Raw genomic sequence first — 17,787 nt, 5'->3', positions numbered from 1 at the left:
ACTGGCAGACTGGTCACCCTCCTTGGGCAGCCGGTCCCCTGGAGTGGCAGGAGTCATCCACATGGTGGCCGTCTGTGCCAGGATGGTGAGGGGCTACTTGTCTTTGCCTTCCCAGAGGGAGCTCACCTGAGTTAACTGGGCTTTGCCCTCAGGGTCTGGGTTCAGCCTTGGTCAAGGGTCAGGGCCTAGCCTGTGGGCAACCAGAGGTCTGGTTCCACCTGGGGTCACAACCGGGTCTGGGACGGGAATCACTGCCACAAGGTCAGGGGCCTTGGCCTGAGGGCCAGGTCCTGGGTCTCCTTAATCCCAAACTGTCCCTGGGGTCATCAATCCTGTGTCCTCACCACTTCCTCTCTCTTGTATCTCATTCTGAAATGGAGCTGAGGAGAGAGGCCTGCCCTCTGTGTCAACTGGCCTCCTGGGGACGGGCCCGCACTCTGGGAGCTGGGAGCTGGGCTGGGACTAGGTATTTGGGCCCCTAAGGCCAACCTTGGTGATGTCCTTGAGGCACCACCAGGTGGCAATACAGATGAGCTGGTCTGGTCTGTGCCGGGAAAGGCAGGAGAGGGACCGGGGAGCTGGAGGAAAGAGGGGCTGCAGGAGAAATTCTGCTCGTGGTCACCCCTATTCCACTCCCATTCCATACGCAGCCTGGGATGTCTGCTCATGACCTCTGCTGGCCAGGGACAGTGTCTTACCTTCTCCCCGTTCCTGAATGCTCCCCACTCCCAGGGGTTGGGGGGTGGGGAGCTTTTCACTTCCTGCTACCTCCCAGGCGGGGCCCCACTCCTGTCCTCCCTTTTTTGTCCCTGTCTTGGGTCTCTCTCTGTTTTATTCACTTTTTACCCTCCTGGCTGATAACTCTGCTTCTCCCCAGACATGACTCACTAATGGTGGGATTTCAGGCACGGTGGTGGATGGGCCAGGTCCAGGCAGGAAGGTTGCAGGAAGGGGAAACCAGGGAGGTCAGCTGGAGCAGTGGCTTTGAATCCATCCCTTGCTGACCAGCGTCATCTTCTTCGCCCTGCAGCCTCTGTGTCTAAACCTTTCCATTCGCTGTATTGTCTCTGTTTTGGTGACATCTGTTCTGTCCTCTATCTGCCACCTCTTGGCAACATGGTCATCTCACATGTGCTCCTTGGGCGCAGGTACCCCCATGTAACCATTTTTGGGACCGAGGGCAGCTCTGTCAGCTGTTTTGTATAAATCCAAGAATAGAACTATCTCTTCTTGGTTGGATTCAGGGGGTGGGAGGACACTACGAGGATGGGGTATAACTTCACCACGCTCAGAGGAGAGAGGGTACCACTCAACAAGATGTGAGTTGAAAGCCCTTAGAACTGTGTGTTCCTCACATGGAAGCCAGAGGGGCGGTGGCACCTGGCTTCAGTGATGTCTTGGACCAGCCGTCCTTGGAATGGCGGTGGGGGGCGTGGCCGCAAGTTGGAAGCTGGTCTCCATTTTAGCCCACATGGGAACACCAACCACCAGGAAAACCAAGCGAATCCAACCCAGTGTTTATTGTTGCACAAGCCTGTTTGCAGTCCCAAGGGGATCTTCCGGCTGGGCCGTGGGTAGGAAGCCATGTGGCCACAGGGGTGCAGGGCGGACACAGGACATGACAACCACCAGGCTCTTGTCCAGATGGGCTGGAGGACTCCTCAGCCACACTCCAGGGAGGGTGGGGTGGGAAAGGGGTTTGGGGGATGGTGGTAATAACAATATCAGTGGTGATACAAATAAGCAAGAGGATCCAGCTTGTTACAATATATCAAAGGCAGCAGTTAAGAGTCTGTGCTTTCCCTTTCCCGTCAGCAAGATCTGAGTTCAAATCCTGTCTGTGTGACAAGATGAGGTACCTGCTCTCTGTGAGGCTCACTGTGAAACAGGGACAGTAGTGCCCGCTTTGCTGGGTTGCTCTGAGGATTAAGGGGCCCAAGAGTGTACATCTCTGAGCCCGGTCCTAATAGTTGGCACATAGGTAGGCAGCCAGAGGCAGCTCCCACAGCCCATAGGGATTGGTAGGGCTGGTGGCAAGCTCCTGAAATTGTTCCAGCCATCCCGGGATGACTCCACTTTAGCGGGGACTGTGAAGATAGCTGCCCTCCCCAAACTAAAACCCCTTGTTTACAACCGCATCTGCCGGAGGCAGAAAAACTCATTCACCTTGAAGAGCTGGCAGCTATGAGGAGGCACTGAGGGAGGGGACCGCATCTTTGGAGAGATGCCTGAATGGTGATGCTTAACCCAAAGGAAACTGACAGCAATGGTGGAACTTCAGGCACTGTCGAGGTGGCGGTGGCAGGTGACCTTTCGGAGCAAGACCTCTGTCCCCTCAGATCACACCACGTTCCCACATGCATTGTCAGGGGATAGGCGGTGGCCCTCCTCGGATGGGTAGTGAGATCTACCAGGGGGTGGAATCAGGTGAGAGTATGCAGATTTCTTGCCCTTAATGGGCGGAGGGGGCCTTTGGGGGCGGAGTCTGAAGACTGAGCTCCACCCCGCATCTTCTAGGTAGGAGCTCCCAGCCCTCCCCCATCTATGCGTCCTCGTCTTCCCAGGCAGGCACAAGGGCAGCGTTCTCCAGGGGGTTCCGGACAGTGAGCTGGGGGTGCCCGGGCAGCCTCCGAGCTCAGGGCTGGAGCTGACCTCGCCTGGCAGGCCTCTGCCCCCGGTGCCGCGCGGGGTGGGGGGCGGTGCGGACGGGAGGGGCCGCCCACCCGCCTGGGCACCTGGCGGTCAGACCAGGGAGACTTCAGCCTGGAAGCTGGAGGAGCGGCGCGCGCCGGGGCTGACGCGGGTCAGCATGGAGACCTGCGTGCTGCACGTGGCCCCGCTGCTGCCTGCTGACGGGGGCTGGTATTTGGGGTCCCAACACAAGACGCCCTGCAGATGCCAGCGCCGCCACTTCCGCCGCAGCTCTGCCTGCACCTGGGAGAAGGGAGGGTGGTCAGGCCCGCCCCTATGAAGCCTCCTGCATTGCTGATTGGGCTGCACTCCGTCTAGGGTGCGTGAGCCAGACAGTCATAGCATCTTGGGGAATCTAACTTGAAAGGCCAGATGCTACTACCTTGGGCAGTGCAGAGATGGGACCTTCTAGGGGCCAGGTCAAATCCAGGGATTGGAGTCGGGGGAGGTGGGAGCCAGAGAGGATCAGAGAATTCAGTCCAGGGAGGGAGAGGTATGCGGCCCAATCTCCTGATCCCTGCCCTCCAGCTCACTGGAGCTCATCCAAATAGATTTCTGTGCTTTGTAACCAGGACTCCACAGTGACTCAGCCTTCACTTCACCCATCCCCACTCACTCTGCACACAGCCACCTAACACAGCACCTCTAAAACTCTGATGTGCACATGAATCCCCTGAGGTTCTCTTAAAAGCAGATTCAGAGTCAGCAGGCCTGGGGTGGGCCCAGAAATCAGCATTTTAAACAAGGTCCTAGGTGCCATCACTGATTTTCTAGTCTGAGGACCACACTTGGAGTAGCAAGGTTTGACTCTTCTTTGCTCTGCACATATCCCGTCAGGGGTTTTGGACCTTGGGGCTACCAGAGTTCTGTTCCTTGACCCCCCAAGGTCTGAGAGGGGCTTACCTCGCCATTGAGGAAGCAGTAGAGGATGGCCACCACAAAACCCTGGGGAGGAAGGGAGGGGGAGAGGTGAGGTAGACAGACCCCCGGGAGCCCCAAACCCTGCCCCACTCCTGTGTTCCCCTGGTGAAACAAAGGGCTAAACATACAGTTGGTGCTTAATAAATACTTATTGCAATGAAAAGATTGGAATCTAGCGGCAAGAGGCCAAGGCCCCAGGTGAATTTCCTCCCTTAAAGCCCAGAGAAGAACGCAGCCTTAAGTCCACAGTTCATACCTGGAAAGACCCCACGACGAGCTCAAAGACCATTTTCACTTCAGCCTTAAAGTTGTCGGGGAAGAAGGCAAACATGATGTAGTGCACTCCAAACAGGGGAATCAGCAGAAGGGTGGACTTGGCCAGCCTCCTGGGGGCAGGGGAGGGGCAGGCAGTGGGTATGGGTGTCCACACATGTGGGCACATGGGGCACAGAAGACGGAGACAATGACCAGGATGTGTGAGGACAGACTGTTGGTTCCCATCAGTCCTATGTCCACAACTGTTTCTGTTCCCTATCTGCAGTGCCTATGACCTCATGCCCCCTCCTCCCTTGGACTTCCAGCTCCAGTGAAAGAGGGACAAAGGGAAGAGGTGGTTTTACCAGAACCCAAGGATAGGGCTACCTGGAAAGGGTTGGGATTCTGATGGTAGAGGCCTTAGTAAGTGCTAAAATCAACGTGGGAGGAGTCCCTTGAATGAGATGGAAACATGTTGAGAAGGGCTTCTTGAATGACCTTGAGCCACAAAGAGATATAGTCAATGCCAGAGTCAATGCTGGAGCCATGAGAGAAGGTCTGTAGCTTCCCTCCCCTTTGTCCTATCTAATCCCCTTCCAGAGCCTCCCACTGGTCAAATTTAACTAGAAGTCAGTGGATAAAGAATCCTAGCAAATGTAGCTTGCAAGGAGAGAGAAACCCCTCTATTTTCACTTTCTGGAGGAGAGAGTATAAAGGAGGGCCAGGGCTGAATCCCAAGGATTACGTGTAATAGTGGTATTTCAGGCTCTATGGCCGCTAATGGGGATAGTTTCTTGAGCAACAGGAGATCCTGGTTTCCCTTCCCCTGGTCTCAGTTTCTCCAATCTGTACAATGGGGCAAGTGTATGCTCAACATGGTCAAGTAATAGAAGTGCGGCCCACTGTAAACTTGGAAGCGCTTTGGGTGCTATGAAATACAGTGCATTTATGAGAGACCAATACTCTACTGGAAATGAGGGCATTTGGGAAGGAAGTTTTTGTAATTGGGTTGCTGACCACAGATGCCCAAGGCCACTTGGGAGGATGACGGGTCCTCAAGTTTGTGTCTGGTCACCAAGGATGACTCAGGGTCAACTAGTAAAGCCCTGTCTTTGGCTTCTCTGCTGTATCCACTTCCCCAGGAGTTGCCACCTTTTCTGGGATTACCCCTTTCCCCTTCCCCCCGCTCCCCACACCAATACACGCACCCCCAGAATTCTCTGCAGGACCAGCTCCTCCTTCACCGGCCATGTGTGCTCAGCAGGGTCCACAGTCACTCTAAATGACTTGCCCCTTTCCCATGGAGCAGAGCTCATCCTGGTTCAGGCCTCTCAGCCACTTGACCTCATAGCTGGTCCAGGCAGTGTGAACCCACAGTTCCCTGGCTGCGAGAGGTCTGAGGAGTGAGTGTGTCTCTGCCTCTGTCTCTCCTGCCTTGGCAGTCAGTCCAGGTGGGCCTGGCCCTGGGCCTGAGGACCCACAGCAAACTGGGGGCAGAGGAGCTGGCCTTGCCCCTCCCACTCCTTCCTGGACCTGGTTCCCAGCCACGCCAGTATCCCGAGCACTGCCCACCGCTCCTTGACTGCAAACCTATCCCACGCGCCTGAGGCTGACAGATGGAGGCTTTCTTTAAATTGAAGGCTTGTGGGGAGGTAGAGAGTGGGAGCTGACAGTCTCTCCGCGGGGAGCTCCATCTCCTACTCCCCCCACCCCTTCTGCCTGCCGACAGCTGTTCAGTTTCCACCTCACCCACGTGGACCTGGTGATGACCGGCTCTCCTTGCCTCAGATTCAAGCCCTTTTGAGCAGCTGTATGTTGGGGAAAACAAGGCCCCACAGGGAAAGTAGAGGAAGAGGGGGCACAGGCCTGATGCGCTACCCCCTGGCAGACTGCAGACCCCCGCAGGGCCTTCCTTTCTCAAACTGGAAGGGAAGCTCCACCTCCACACCCTGAGGGAGGAAGTGCTGTCACACCAGGAACGGGAGTCTTAGTCTCATCAGAGAGAATCACAGGATTCCAGAATAGAATCCTAAATCCAGCAGCTCGTGACATTCTAGCCAGGAATCTTAGAACCACAGCACAGATTCCCCAGAGAGAAGCCAGGCCCAGGAGAACATTCTGGATCACAGGACTGGAAGGTCCCTGTGGGACACCCCAGGTTTGTCTTGTCTGTGCAGTGCTGATAATCAATCTCCTGTTCCCATCTGTGGGCACACAGACCGACTCACACTCCCACAGCCACCCCCTTCATGTTTCTGTAGTTCTATCTTCCAGCCTTGTTGTTCTCATGAAACCCTGCCTGTTCTCCAGGCCCCCCAAGCACAGGAAGAGCCCTCACACCTTTCCAAGCAAGGATATGACCCCTGTCCCACAGACACCGTGCCCTCCCCCTGCCAAGACGATGTGCTCCCAAACCCTAGAGGAGGAGGGAGTATGTGTCAGTTTCCTCATCTGTGAAATGGGGACAATTTAGAGGAGACTGTACAGATGAAATGAGATGATGCTTGGAAACCCCGTTGCACACACCTGGCATGTAACCTGTGGATGCCGTTACTACTCTCAGGGAGGACTGAGTCCCGAATGTGGCCATTTCCTTGGTAGACTGGGGGCTCCCCCGGGGCACGCATCTACTGTGCCCCTTTTCTGTGCCAGGCCCATGCCAGGGACTGGGCACACGGTGTGAACAGGACACAGGTTATCTACTGTGTTCTCGAGCTCCCTGGCTTGACAGCAGATATACAGCGGGGCTGATCACCTGCTAGGTAAGTCATGCAGGAGAAGCAGACCTGGGACTCATGGGGTTGGTGAGGGTGGGACTGGGCAGGGGACACTCGTGCACTGAGCCAGGCCATGGGGGCAGAGGTGGGCAAGAACAAGGTGGCTTTTTGATGCTTCTGGAGGGGGACTTCCAGGGGACGTGGATGATTTGTGGACTGGGGCTGGGGATACCGGGAGAGCCGGGGCCCTGGGCCCATACTCACGAGTATGGGCTGCTGTCACTCTTCCCGACATCTGGGGCCCGCAGTTTGTGAACCAGGATTCTGATGATGCGAACAAAGAGGATGAAGTTCACCTGGTGGTTGGGGGCCGTGGTCGGGTGGTCAGAGAGGGGAGGCAGGGTGTCCAGCCCCCTGGGCTGATGGCCTGTCTTCTTCCCCAGGGCCCAGCTATCCATCCATCTTACCTCTCCCCTAGCTCTTCCCGCTTTGGGAAAGTCATCCAGGAACTCTCCCTCACATCCCTAAGGGCTGGGCCTCCCAATCTGCTTTCTCTACTCTAGAGGAAGAACTGGTGGGGAAAGGGATGGGGACAGTCCTGCATTAGGCATTGGGAAGCCTAGGGTTCAGTTCTGACCTAGACACGAATTTCCTGTGGGACCTTGGGTCAGTTGTCTACCCACTCCGGGCCTCAGTCTCCCCATCCCTAAGTGGTGGGAGGAGGCCTTACCAAGATGGAGGCGAGGATGGGGGCCTTTATGATCCACCACAGTGAGGAGATGATGGTATCCCAGCATCTGGGCAGGGTATGGTGGGGGAGAATGAGAGAGATTGTCCTTGGCCAGAGAGAGTCAGCAGTCCTCCTGTTGTCCCCGGCTCTGCCCCCAAACCCTTTAGAGACCACTGGTCCAGAGTCTGTTCCTCCATGGTCCCCCTCATCCACCCGGGGGATCTGCCCCGAGTGACAGCAGCCAGGAGGAGGCGGGGGGTGGGGGCGGTGACAGCTCACCCGTAATCCTCAAAATGGATCCTGATGATGGTCCACACCATGGTGAATGTGCTGGGCACCCCTGTCAGGGCCAAAGGAGAGAGAAAGAGGAGAGGGTGTGGCAGGAAGAGAGGGAGATCAAGGAGGAAGAACCAGGAAGAGGCAGGGAGAGAAAAGGGTGGGTTTCCAACGTGGCCACCTATGGTGGCATATATAGGTAGTTCAGTGCGCAAAGAGGCCTCACTGAGGGGGTGACGCCCTATGTCCGAGGGACTGTGTCTGCCTAAAGGGGACTCGTTTTCTCATTTTGGCAGAGGCACTGTAGAGATTAGCAGCGGCCCTGTGTGTTTCAAGGACTGGAGGGGAAATGGAAGGCTGCTCAGAGAACCTGTCTGTCCCACAGGTCAGCTCGAGGTGCAGCTGCAGCCAGAAGGCACCTGCCCAGGGGTCAGACAGTTGGAGGACTTTTATCAACCCATGGCCAAGTGCCTTGCAGGCAGGATCTGCAGCCCAGCAAGACCTAAGGCGGCAGGCTGGGTTGGTACCCACCCCCCTAATGAGCTCCCCAGGCTTTGCCCCCTTGTTCCCAGCCTGGCAGCCCTCCCTGGTACCATACCCCAGCCGATGAATATGTACCCCCAGAAGTACTTCCTCTCGGAGAAGAAGGAGACGGCGAGCAGGGTGTGCAGGTAGAGGCCCTCCACCAGCAGCCAGAAGAAGTTGGCCATGACACAGTACTGGAATAACACCACGGCTGCCTTACAGCCCACCTGCAGGGGGAGGAGAAGAGGGGGCCTCAGTGGAGCTAGCAGGGGTCCCTGCCTGCCCACATCTCTGTCTGGGGTGACAAACAGGATTGCAGTACAGCCAACTTATTCTCTTAGTTATTTTTGTATTATTCCTTTATAAATACACTCAGTGGTTTTCCCATTATCCCTAATTTTAGATCATCTGATGCTTTGGAATAAGCTTGCAATTTTAATTATCCACCCATCAATTTATCATCTATTCATCTTCCTATCTATATATCTATCCACCCACCTACCCATCCAACCATCCACCTACCCACCTATCTATTTATCCATTTACTTACCCACCCACCCACTAGACATCCACTGCCAACTCACCCATCTATCCATCTACCATCCATGCATCCATCCATTAACTATCTATCTGCATCCATCATCTTCCATCTATCAGTCCATCCACACACTCACCTGTCTATCTCTCCATTCATCTACTATCCACATACTAGACATCCACTACCAACCCACACACCTAGACATCTATCCATCCATTCTTTTATCCACTTGTCCATCAATCTGCTCATCCGCCCACCCACCAATATACCCCCACCCATGATCTATCCAAATTTTCTTACTTTATCCATCTATCCTTCCACTTAGTCATCCACACACTATTAACTCAGTCATCCAGCTACCAACCCATCCACTTACCATCTCCACTACTCATTTATCTTATTCCTATTACGATTGAAGGTAGCTGGAAGACATATGAGGGAGAATTCTTGCTTGCATTAGCAAGAATCCTTTGAAAGTGTAGGGATATGGGCTGTGGACTATGGAGTGGGGTTTAGATGGAATTGTTGGGGGAAAGATGGGGACGGAGAAGAGGGAAGAGGAGGGTGAAGTAGAAGTTAAGAAAAAGAGGAGAGTGGAGGGATGATCATTCCTCCTGGGGGCCAGAGGAGCTAGAGGAAGAAGGGGTTCCCCAGGCAGGTGAGGACAATGGAGGAGTTAGGGAGACCCCTGGGCAGAGCAATCAGGGGCTCTGGGCAGCCCAGCTCGCATGATTAGAAGGTCTTCTGGGCCATCTGTCCTCTCCCAGAAACTATCTGCCATTTCAGATTGAGCCCAGATACCTGTAAGCCAGAGCTTAAAGCCACCCTCCTCCAGGAAGCCCTCCTGCTTTCACTCCTCCCTGTACCCAGAACACAGGTTCCCACCCTTTCCTCCTGTGCCCTCGGCTTTGAGGCACCCTCAGAGAGCAGCCTAACCTCCTCTCCCGATGGTTGGAAAGTCCTTCCTCAGGTCTTACTTCAGTCCCTCCTGTTACAGGCACTCTGTTTGCCCCACCTTCCCTCATCTGCTTTACAGCAAGAATAACCCAGCTCTTTAACAGGACAATTATCTGTGCTTCTCCTTGCCTTAGAAAAGCTTCACAGAGCTGCTAATGAATCGGGAAGCTCATTTCCACGATTGTCCTCAACAAGTGCGCTGGAGGCTTCCGGCTGCTCCCCAGGCTCCGGGTAGGTCTGAGCCCTACTCCCAGGCGGGATCATCTGAGGCGCTCTGGGAATGGCCAGGGTGGCTCCCCTGGGTGTTCCCTCCCCCTTGTCGAGATGCCTGAGATACCACCATCACTCTCTACAGAAAGTCACTTTTTTTTTTTTTTTTGGCCACACCTCGCGGCTTGTGGGATCTTAGTTCCCAGGTCAGGGATCAAACATGGGGCCTTGGCAGTGAGAGCATGGAGTCCTAACCACTGGACGGCCAGGGAACTCCCTGGAGAGATTCACTTTCAATTTCACTCTCTGGGGAGAAGGTACTTCTGACCCCTGAAATAATGCACTGCCTCTGAGGTCACTCATGAGGCAAAAACTCACTGACCACAAGGGACGAATGGGAGCCAGGGCTGGTCTTGAGCTCCCTGTCTCAGCTCAGGGGGCACTCAGAGAGGGGGCCCTGAGCACAGAATCACCTGGAGATGGATCCCTTAGTGATGGGCGATGAATTCCTTATATGCTCTCTTAACCTCGCTTGCCTAGGAAGGTCCAGAGGACTGAGGGCAGGGGAAGAATAGAAGAAGAGGAGGGCTGTGTGGGTTTGGACTGGGTCCAGAACGCAACGGGGGGAGTAGGAAGGGGGGCACGGTGAGCAGAACCATGGGTATGAAGATGGCAGAGAGAAGGGATGGAAGGAAGCTTGAATGTCCTTGCACGATGGGGAAACTGAGGAAGGGATTTCCCTAAGGTCACACAGGAAGTTAGCAGCAGAGGCGGGAAGGGGGCTGTGGGCTCTGGCACAAAGTGTACCACTTTGCACCCAGGAGAGGTGTTTCTCATTGGCAGGAGTGGGTGTGTGAACTCCCAGATGGCCAAGCACCATCTCCTGCTGCTGGGAGGGAAGTGGGATCCAAGGAGCTGGCAGGCAGGGTCGGAGGGGGGCCATCTTTGGAGAGAGAGAGAGAAAGAGAGAGGGAGAGAGAGAAAGGGAGAGAGAGAGAGAAAAGGGGAGACAGGAGGGAGGCGAGGGAGAAGAGATTCAGGTGAGAGATGGCAGAGGTGGGCCAGGGAGGTGGGCCTGGGCGGGTCCTCACCGAGCCCTTGGAGCAGTGATCCGACTCCCCGCCGTCGAAGAGGGCCAAGTCTTTGATGAAGACAGCGGTGGCCCTCAGGATGAACGATATGAAGAGATGCATGTGGATGTAGTTCCGTGTGCAGTGGAGCTTCCTGTGGGAGGTGGCCGGATCTGGGAGGCCGAAGGGGCCTCAGACCCCACCCCAACCAACACGTCCAGTGCTCTGAGGAAGGGTAGGGCTTGTAGCCTCTGAATGCAGACCCCACCCTGAAGGGGGGCCCTGTCCCCAGGTATCCTACCCATGTGTGCAGCCTGGCTTGCAGGTGCCTCATTCCAGGGCACAGGCCCTGCCCTCTGGTGCCCTATCCCCAGGTACAGGGCATCCTGTGAGGGATGAGGCCGACACAGGTGAACACTTCGAGCACCCTGCTGTCTCTATTGGAGGCTGGCCTGGCGGGGGCGCTGGGGCAGGACTGTGTGCTGCCTGGGAGCTGACAGCGGCGGGGGCAGAGCATGCCTGGGTGAGGAGTGACCTGGCTGGTCTGCTCTGAGACCCGTTGCAGGAGCTGGTCCTCACCTGAACAGGCTCAGGATGGCAGTGGCGACCAGGAGGGTGGTGAGGGACAGGCTGTAGCCGACGGTGTAGCCGGTCTTCACAGAACTGTAGAACATTGTCTGCTGCTGCTAGAGGGAGGTGGGTGAGGATCTTGGGTGGAGGTGGGGGGACTCACCTAGGGGGTGTTGGCAGAGGCGGGGTGCCCTATGCATCCTGCCTCCCATCCCTGCCTTGGCAGATGAGGAGGCTGAGGCCCAGGGCTCCCAGGAGTAGCTGAGTGGCCCCTTCCAGTCCCCAGAGCCCCTTCCTCCCTGGTTTCCACAGATGAGACAGGACTGCTTCCCAGGGTGGGGCGGGGGTTGAATGCCCTTTCTCTGCTCCTTCACAAGGGAAATGTCAGTGGGGGAAGGAGCGAAGACCCCACACGACCCATTGGTCCATCCATTCATTCTTCAGTCACGTGTCCAACAGCCCTTCTGGGCCAGCTCTGGGCTTGGCATCCTCAAGCACAAGACTGCTTGCCCTTCAGACCCCCACATGAGGCCCTCTCGCCAAGTGGTGAGGGATGGACAATGGTAAAGAAGACGCTAGGGGGAGAGTAATTTCCCATTTGGGACTCTCAGAGGCTGGATTTAGCAGGAGGAGGGCAATCTGGCCTTTCTGGGGAGGAGGGACAAAGCTGGACACCAAGGGCTTCCCGCTGGCCCCTCCCCATGGACACACAGGCAGAGCCATGGTCACTGGGCAGCCCCTCCTTCCTCCCCACCTTCCACACCCTGCTGGAACAGAAGCCAGTGGTCAAGAAGGATCCTGCCCGAGGATCTGGTGGGCTTTTAAGGCCTCTGAGGAAATTGCTGCCCTCTTGGGAGGCCTGAAAGCCTTGTCTGTGAAGGGCTTCGGGGGTGGGACAGAGGTCATCACAGACAGACTACATTCACCCACCAAAGCAGAGAGGGGCTCCTAGCTCGGGACTTAAGTTATACTCCAGCCTCACCATCAGTATCCTTCCCTGGCTCCTGGCCCCACATCCTTACAGAGACCACCTATGCTTCACCTGCTCCAGGGCAGATCCCCATCCTGGGACTGAGGACAATGGTCCTGTCTCTGTCCCTGCCCCTGATTGGCTCCTGGGTATCTGAGGCTGGTTCCTTCCAGGATCCGCACCTCAGTTTCTCCTCTGCACGTGGCAGGTGGGATGGGCTCTGTCTGCCCTGCCAGGGCTGGATCAAGGCTCCCACGAGGGAGTGGGGTGGCCTGGCCTGGGGGTGCTGCTTCAGCTTTGATGCTGCGAGTCATCCTCCTGGAAGCCCCCTCCTGGACCCTGTCAGGGGAGCCAGAGGATGCGTCCCCGGGAATGTGGGCCTGGAGAGGGAGGAGGCTTGAGGAGGGCAGACCCTGGGAGTCCTGGCTCCGACATGGAAGGCAACCGTGCCCCTTGGGGGGAGAGGGTGGAAGGAGCTAGCAGGCCCGGGTGCTCTAGCGTGTGTGTGGGGGGTGCACTGAGGCCCACCTCGTCCAAACTCGATGCGTTGTCATCCAAGCCGCAGGCAACGGGGTAGGGACCAGGCTCCAGGGGCGTCCAGCCCTCGTCAGTGCAGCTGCGGCTCACGTTGCGGCCTGGGTGGAGGGCAGGGGCAGAGAGGAGAGAGGTTGAGGCAGGGAGTGGGTAGGTCGGAGGAGTAGGCGTGGGGCCTGGCTGTCTCTGTGCTCAGCCCTACTCTCACCCACCCCCCCCCACCCCCTCACGGCATCAGGCTCCAGCTGTTCTGACCTAGACACCCAGGGCATCATGGGGCAGCCTGGGGCAGGGAGAAGCACCTCCAGGGCGGCCAGGGGACGCACCAACACAGATGACAGCCAGAGCAGACATTCCTGCCCCTTGTCATGTCTGAACCTGACCCCAGGCGCAATTTAAACTCTGATCCTTGTCACAGGCAGCCTGGATCCTTGGCGTGGAATGATCCCTGACCCTTGTCATGAGCTGAATGCTGACCCCCGTCACAGGGCCACGGATGCTGGTGTGGCAGATGCTTCCTTTGTCTGTCCTGTAGGTACAGACAGCAGCCTTCTGGCTGGGGCAAGGGGCCCAGGCCTGCCCAGTCCTCCTGGGTCAGCCTGCCTGGGCCTACGGGTCTGGGTTTCCTCCCACGCCTGGGGGCTGGGGGTTCAGATGTGCTGCTGGAGAGGGACCAAAGGTGAGGCAGGAGGTGGGTGGGCGTTGGAGGACCTCTGATAAGGGCGCAGGTGTGAAGTCCTCACACACGGAGAAGGGGCACCTGCCCAGGCAAAGGCAAGTATGAGAATAATTGAGCTGCACACCATTGCAGAATCTCGGGGCTGAACCACTAAGGCTGGGTTTCCAGGACAGCGACACTGTCCGCTGTCCCTGGAGGACCAGGGCTGCAGCAAAGGGGCAGGACCACTGAGGGACCATGTGAGGTGAGGGGTGACCCCAAGGCTCCCCACTCTCCAGGGAGGGGAGAGGCTGAATAGAAAATGGGTGAGCCAGAGAAGAGCCCTCTGCCCCCATCCCAGGACTCATTACAGAGGCACTGAGTCCAGGACACAGCCTTCCTGCCAGGCTTGTTGTGGGAGAGGAAAGGAGAAGGAGGAAGGAGGAGGGGAAGGAGGAAGAAGGAAAGGAGAGGGAGGGAGGATGAGGGGAGAGAGAACAGGTAGGAGGAGGAGGTAAGAGGATGAGGAAGAAGGGGGAGGGGAGAGAAGAGTAGGGAAAGAGATAAGGCGAGGCGATGAAGAAGAGCCGAGAGACAAGTTGGGTCCTGACATCCTTGCCGTCTAGCTCCTTTCTCACCTGCACCACCACCATCAGCACCACCAGCAGCACCAGCATCAGCATCAGCATCAGCATCAGCATCAGCATCAGCATCAGCATCACCACCACCGTCAGCATCAGCATCAGCATCAGCATCAGCATCAGCACCACCAGCAGCACCAGCAGCACCATCACCATCACCATCAGCATCATCATCAGCATCAGCATCAGCATCAGCATCAGCATCAGCATCACCACCACCATCAGCATCACCACAACGCACGCTTTGAGAACTTTTCCCAGGTACACTGCACAGAGCACTGCAGGCATATTATCTTTTTGAAGCCCCTCAACCATCCAGTGGGAAAGTAATCCCATTTCACAGTTGAGAAGTAAGGCTCCAAGAGGCTGGTCACTTGCTCAAGGCCACATACATAGGACAGGGTAGGGCAGGTGTGGTCCCATAGTCTTCCCAGGTAACCTTGGCCCTCATCTGCACTGAGGTGACTGGGGACTTGTTTCGGGTGTCCAGGTGCAGAGCTGTAGGGGGCGTCAAGCCATCCTGAGCTCAGGGAGGGTCACTGTGCATATGTTTAAAATTTCCAAACTTTGCTGTGTGCTCAGAACATCCCAGGTGATTCCCTATTTCTGTAAATCCTCCTGGCCACCATTTGAAAGAGGTTCTTGTCACCCTACTTTATGGATGAGGAACTGAGGGACAACTAGGGGTAGGGGGATAACCAGAAAGGAGCAGCCCATTGGGTCTCTTTCCTCTGTGAGGTCCCAGGGGTGGCAGGAAGGACTTTGCTGAGGAAGGGACCCTAGGCTGGGCCAGTTTCTTGCCCTGGTGGCCCATTTCTGCACAGGCCTCCCAACCGCACTGCCACAGGAGGCTCCCAGGGCATGAGAAAAATCTTCACACTGCCCCTCTGCACACCGGCCCTCCTCACCCCTTCAGCTTTCTCCCGTTGCAGCAGAGAGTGGGCTGGCCTGGAGGCTTCAAGCAGCCGCTCATCAAACTGCAGGCCCTCCTCAGCCCCAGATCTCAGGAACTCACTGGGGGCCCGGAGGCCATGCCCCTTCCCAGGAGCTGATTCTTGGGGGACTGTCCCCGCCAGACTGGGGCAAGTAGGAAAAAGGGGACAAGGCCAAATCAGCCAGCCTTAAAGCAGGGGCACTAAAGCTCAGGCTTTGGGTTCCCCACTGGCTGGAGGGTCCAGGGCTCGATGAGGCCAGGCCCATGATGTAGTGGACACCTGGAATTATCACGAATTAAGCTAGCGAGCCTGGGTGACCCATCAGTGTCTACACAGCAGCTTCACATGCCTTCTGTGGGAGCAGCGGGGAGCAAACATTTATGTGTTAAGGCTCGTGGTCAGGAGTTACCAATAGTCCCATTGAAAGGGGGGATGCCAAGGGTGAGAGAGGTTGGGTGACTTGCCCATGGTCACACAGCAAAGAAGCAGCAGGCCTGGGATGCAGACCGAGGTCAGCCTGACTCCACATCTTTTTGGGCTCCCAGCAGTGGCTGAAGGGGGACCTTGTCCCTTGGAGCCCCGACTGCCCAGAGAGCAAGGGAGGGAAGGGAATAGTGGGTCATCTTCAGGGCTGGGTGGCCTCTTTGAAGAGCCTGGGTCTGAAGCCCAGGACTCCAAGGGAACTGCTCTTGAGATGATCTCAGTAGAAGTCACCATGGGACCCTGAGGATCAGCCAATAGTCTCTTCCCCAGTCTGGGCTGGGGAACCGACAGACCCTGTGTGTGTAGAGGGGGATACGGAGGGTGCGAGAAAGGGCAAGGGACCTTAACCCTGTGCTGGGAGGGCCACTCCACATTCTCCCAGTCTCTTCCCGTTTGTCATGTCTCAAAAAAGAAGTCACGGCCGCCCTGCCCCCTCTCCTCCCTCAGTTCTCCACGTGAAAAGCCCTACTCGGTGACTGGGGGTAGAAATCGGGGGTCATTTTCTCCCCACTCACCTCTCTCCTCTCCCCCATCAGTCACCAGGCCTGCCCCAGCTTCTCCTTCCTTGACACCAGCACCGACCGTCTCATCTCCCCTGGATTAGGTAGGAGCCTCCTGATGGGTCTCCCTGTTTTCCTGCCCCTCCAACCCGCTCCGCACCCTGAATCCTGGAGGGTTGTTCTAAAATCTAGACCTGATCGTGGCACTCTCTTGCTGAAATCCTGTCAATGGCGCCCCACCCCAGCCAACCAGGGCAGACGTCTCAGGTTGACAAGACCTTCTTACCTACGGCTTCACGTGATGCTGTGGGGAGGAGATGTCCCACAGACCCCATAGACACAGGTAATATAGACTGTGGTGTCTTCTTATCAAAATAGCCCTCCTACTTTTTACTCTTAAAAAAAGTCTCTTCAAACATTTAATGGCAAAAACACCGCAGGTGAAAGACACGCAGACCACAAATAAAAGGACTAGACCTCCACAGTTGGGAGACTGGGATTGACATATATACACTACTCTGTATAAAATAGATAATTAATGAGAACCGACTGTATAGCACGGGGAACTCTACTCAGTGCTCTGTGGTGACCTAAATGGGAAGGAAATCCAAAAAAGAGGGGATATGTGTATATGTATAGCTGATTCACTGTGCTGTACAGCAGAAACTAACAACATTGTAAAGCAACAATACTCCAACAAAAAAAACAAATTGAAAAAAAAAAGGACTAGACCTCCACAAACATTTTGGTGCCTTGGTGAACAATCTTTGCCTGGTCACCCCTCCTTCCCAGGCTCTTTACCCAGCCTGGCCAAATGACGTCTTTTAACTCTCTTCAGCTTTCCCTGTAGAACCAGGTCCCTTCCAACCCTTCCAGGGAAGACACTCCTTCCCCAGTCCTGTTACCCAGAGGGGCAGGAGTTGGGGTTGCCATCACTCCTATCCCACACTTCCCTTACTTGCAAACTTTCCTCTTTGGAATTGAGGCTCACCACCTTCTTCATCTAGTTGCCCAGGAAAACACAGCCTCTTTCCTTTACATATTCAGCCCCTAGCCCAGTCTCCTATTTCTTGCCATCATTTTCAGAGGCTAAGGCTGCCAAGTATAGCTGCACAGGTTGTTCACTGCACAAGGGCATCTGGCTGATGAACACTGGGGGTTAAAGTGTACTTCATATTCAGCTTGTCACTAGGTAGGTTCTGGTGAGATGTTGAATCCACCTGAAGAAGGGCTGCCTTTCTCTCATCTGCCGAAAGGCTTGGTGTGGGCCCCCCTGAGGCTGGCAGCCTCGGGGTTAGCCAGATGGTGGGCTGGAGTCCAGGTTCTCAAGTGAAGTATCTGCCTTTACAATTCCAGCAGGGACAGAAGGAACAGCATCAGGAGGAATGCAATTAGCAGGCGCTTCCAGGGATCCCAGGAAAGGCTGGTTGCCAGGCTCTGCTGAAGGGAGCATTATGAGAGCTGCCAGAGGAGCTCATCTCCTATCTGCCCAGGTGCTGGGTCCCCCTGGAAGAGGGCTGGGCTAGGTGGGCGCTGGCTTGGAATACAGCACACCTGTGGCTGACCCTCAGGGAGGGCATCCGGATCTCTCCTTCACTGCTGAGGT

The 17,787-nt window shown here is 56.0% G+C and overlaps 1 protein-coding gene across 1 annotated transcript in view; it reads right to left on the bottom strand.

Moving 5' to 3' along the window:
• Positions 1-1,522: 1,522 nt before the first annotated feature.
• VIPR1 (vasoactive intestinal peptide receptor 1) overlaps positions 1,523-17,787 on the bottom strand; it is a 29,494-nt gene continuing 13,229 nt past the window's right edge. Inside the window, exons 3-15 of the mRNA XM_057555758.1 lie at positions 15,098-15,340; positions 13,578-13,724; positions 13,348-13,493; positions 12,959-13,065; positions 11,470-11,573; positions 10,912-11,044; positions 8,189-8,342; positions 7,594-7,654; positions 7,315-7,381; positions 6,849-6,940; positions 3,869-3,998; positions 3,595-3,636; positions 1,523-2,934 (exon numbers count right to left, since the gene is read on the bottom strand). Coding sequence (XP_057411741.1) covers positions 2,743-2,934; positions 3,595-3,636; positions 3,869-3,998; positions 6,849-6,940; positions 7,315-7,381; positions 7,594-7,654; positions 8,189-8,342; positions 10,912-11,044; positions 11,470-11,573; positions 12,959-13,065; positions 13,348-13,493; positions 13,578-13,724; positions 15,098-15,340 — 1,618 coding nt within the window. The 3' untranslated portion in view covers positions 1,523-2,742. The remainder of the gene's footprint in view (positions 2,935-3,594; positions 3,637-3,868; positions 3,999-6,848; positions 6,941-7,314; positions 7,382-7,593; positions 7,655-8,188; positions 8,343-10,911; positions 11,045-11,469; positions 11,574-12,958; positions 13,066-13,347; positions 13,494-13,577; positions 13,725-15,097; positions 15,341-17,787) is intronic.

This window comes from Balaenoptera acutorostrata, chromosome 10, assembly GCF_949987535.1.
Source record: "Balaenoptera acutorostrata chromosome 10, mBalAcu1.1, whole genome shotgun sequence".
In the NCBI taxonomy this organism is placed as follows: Eukaryota; Metazoa; Chordata; class Mammalia; order Artiodactyla; family Balaenopteridae; genus Balaenoptera; species Balaenoptera acutorostrata.
The sequence above is the reverse complement of the archived record's forward strand: the minus strand, read 5'-3'. Positions and strand labels throughout refer to the sequence as shown.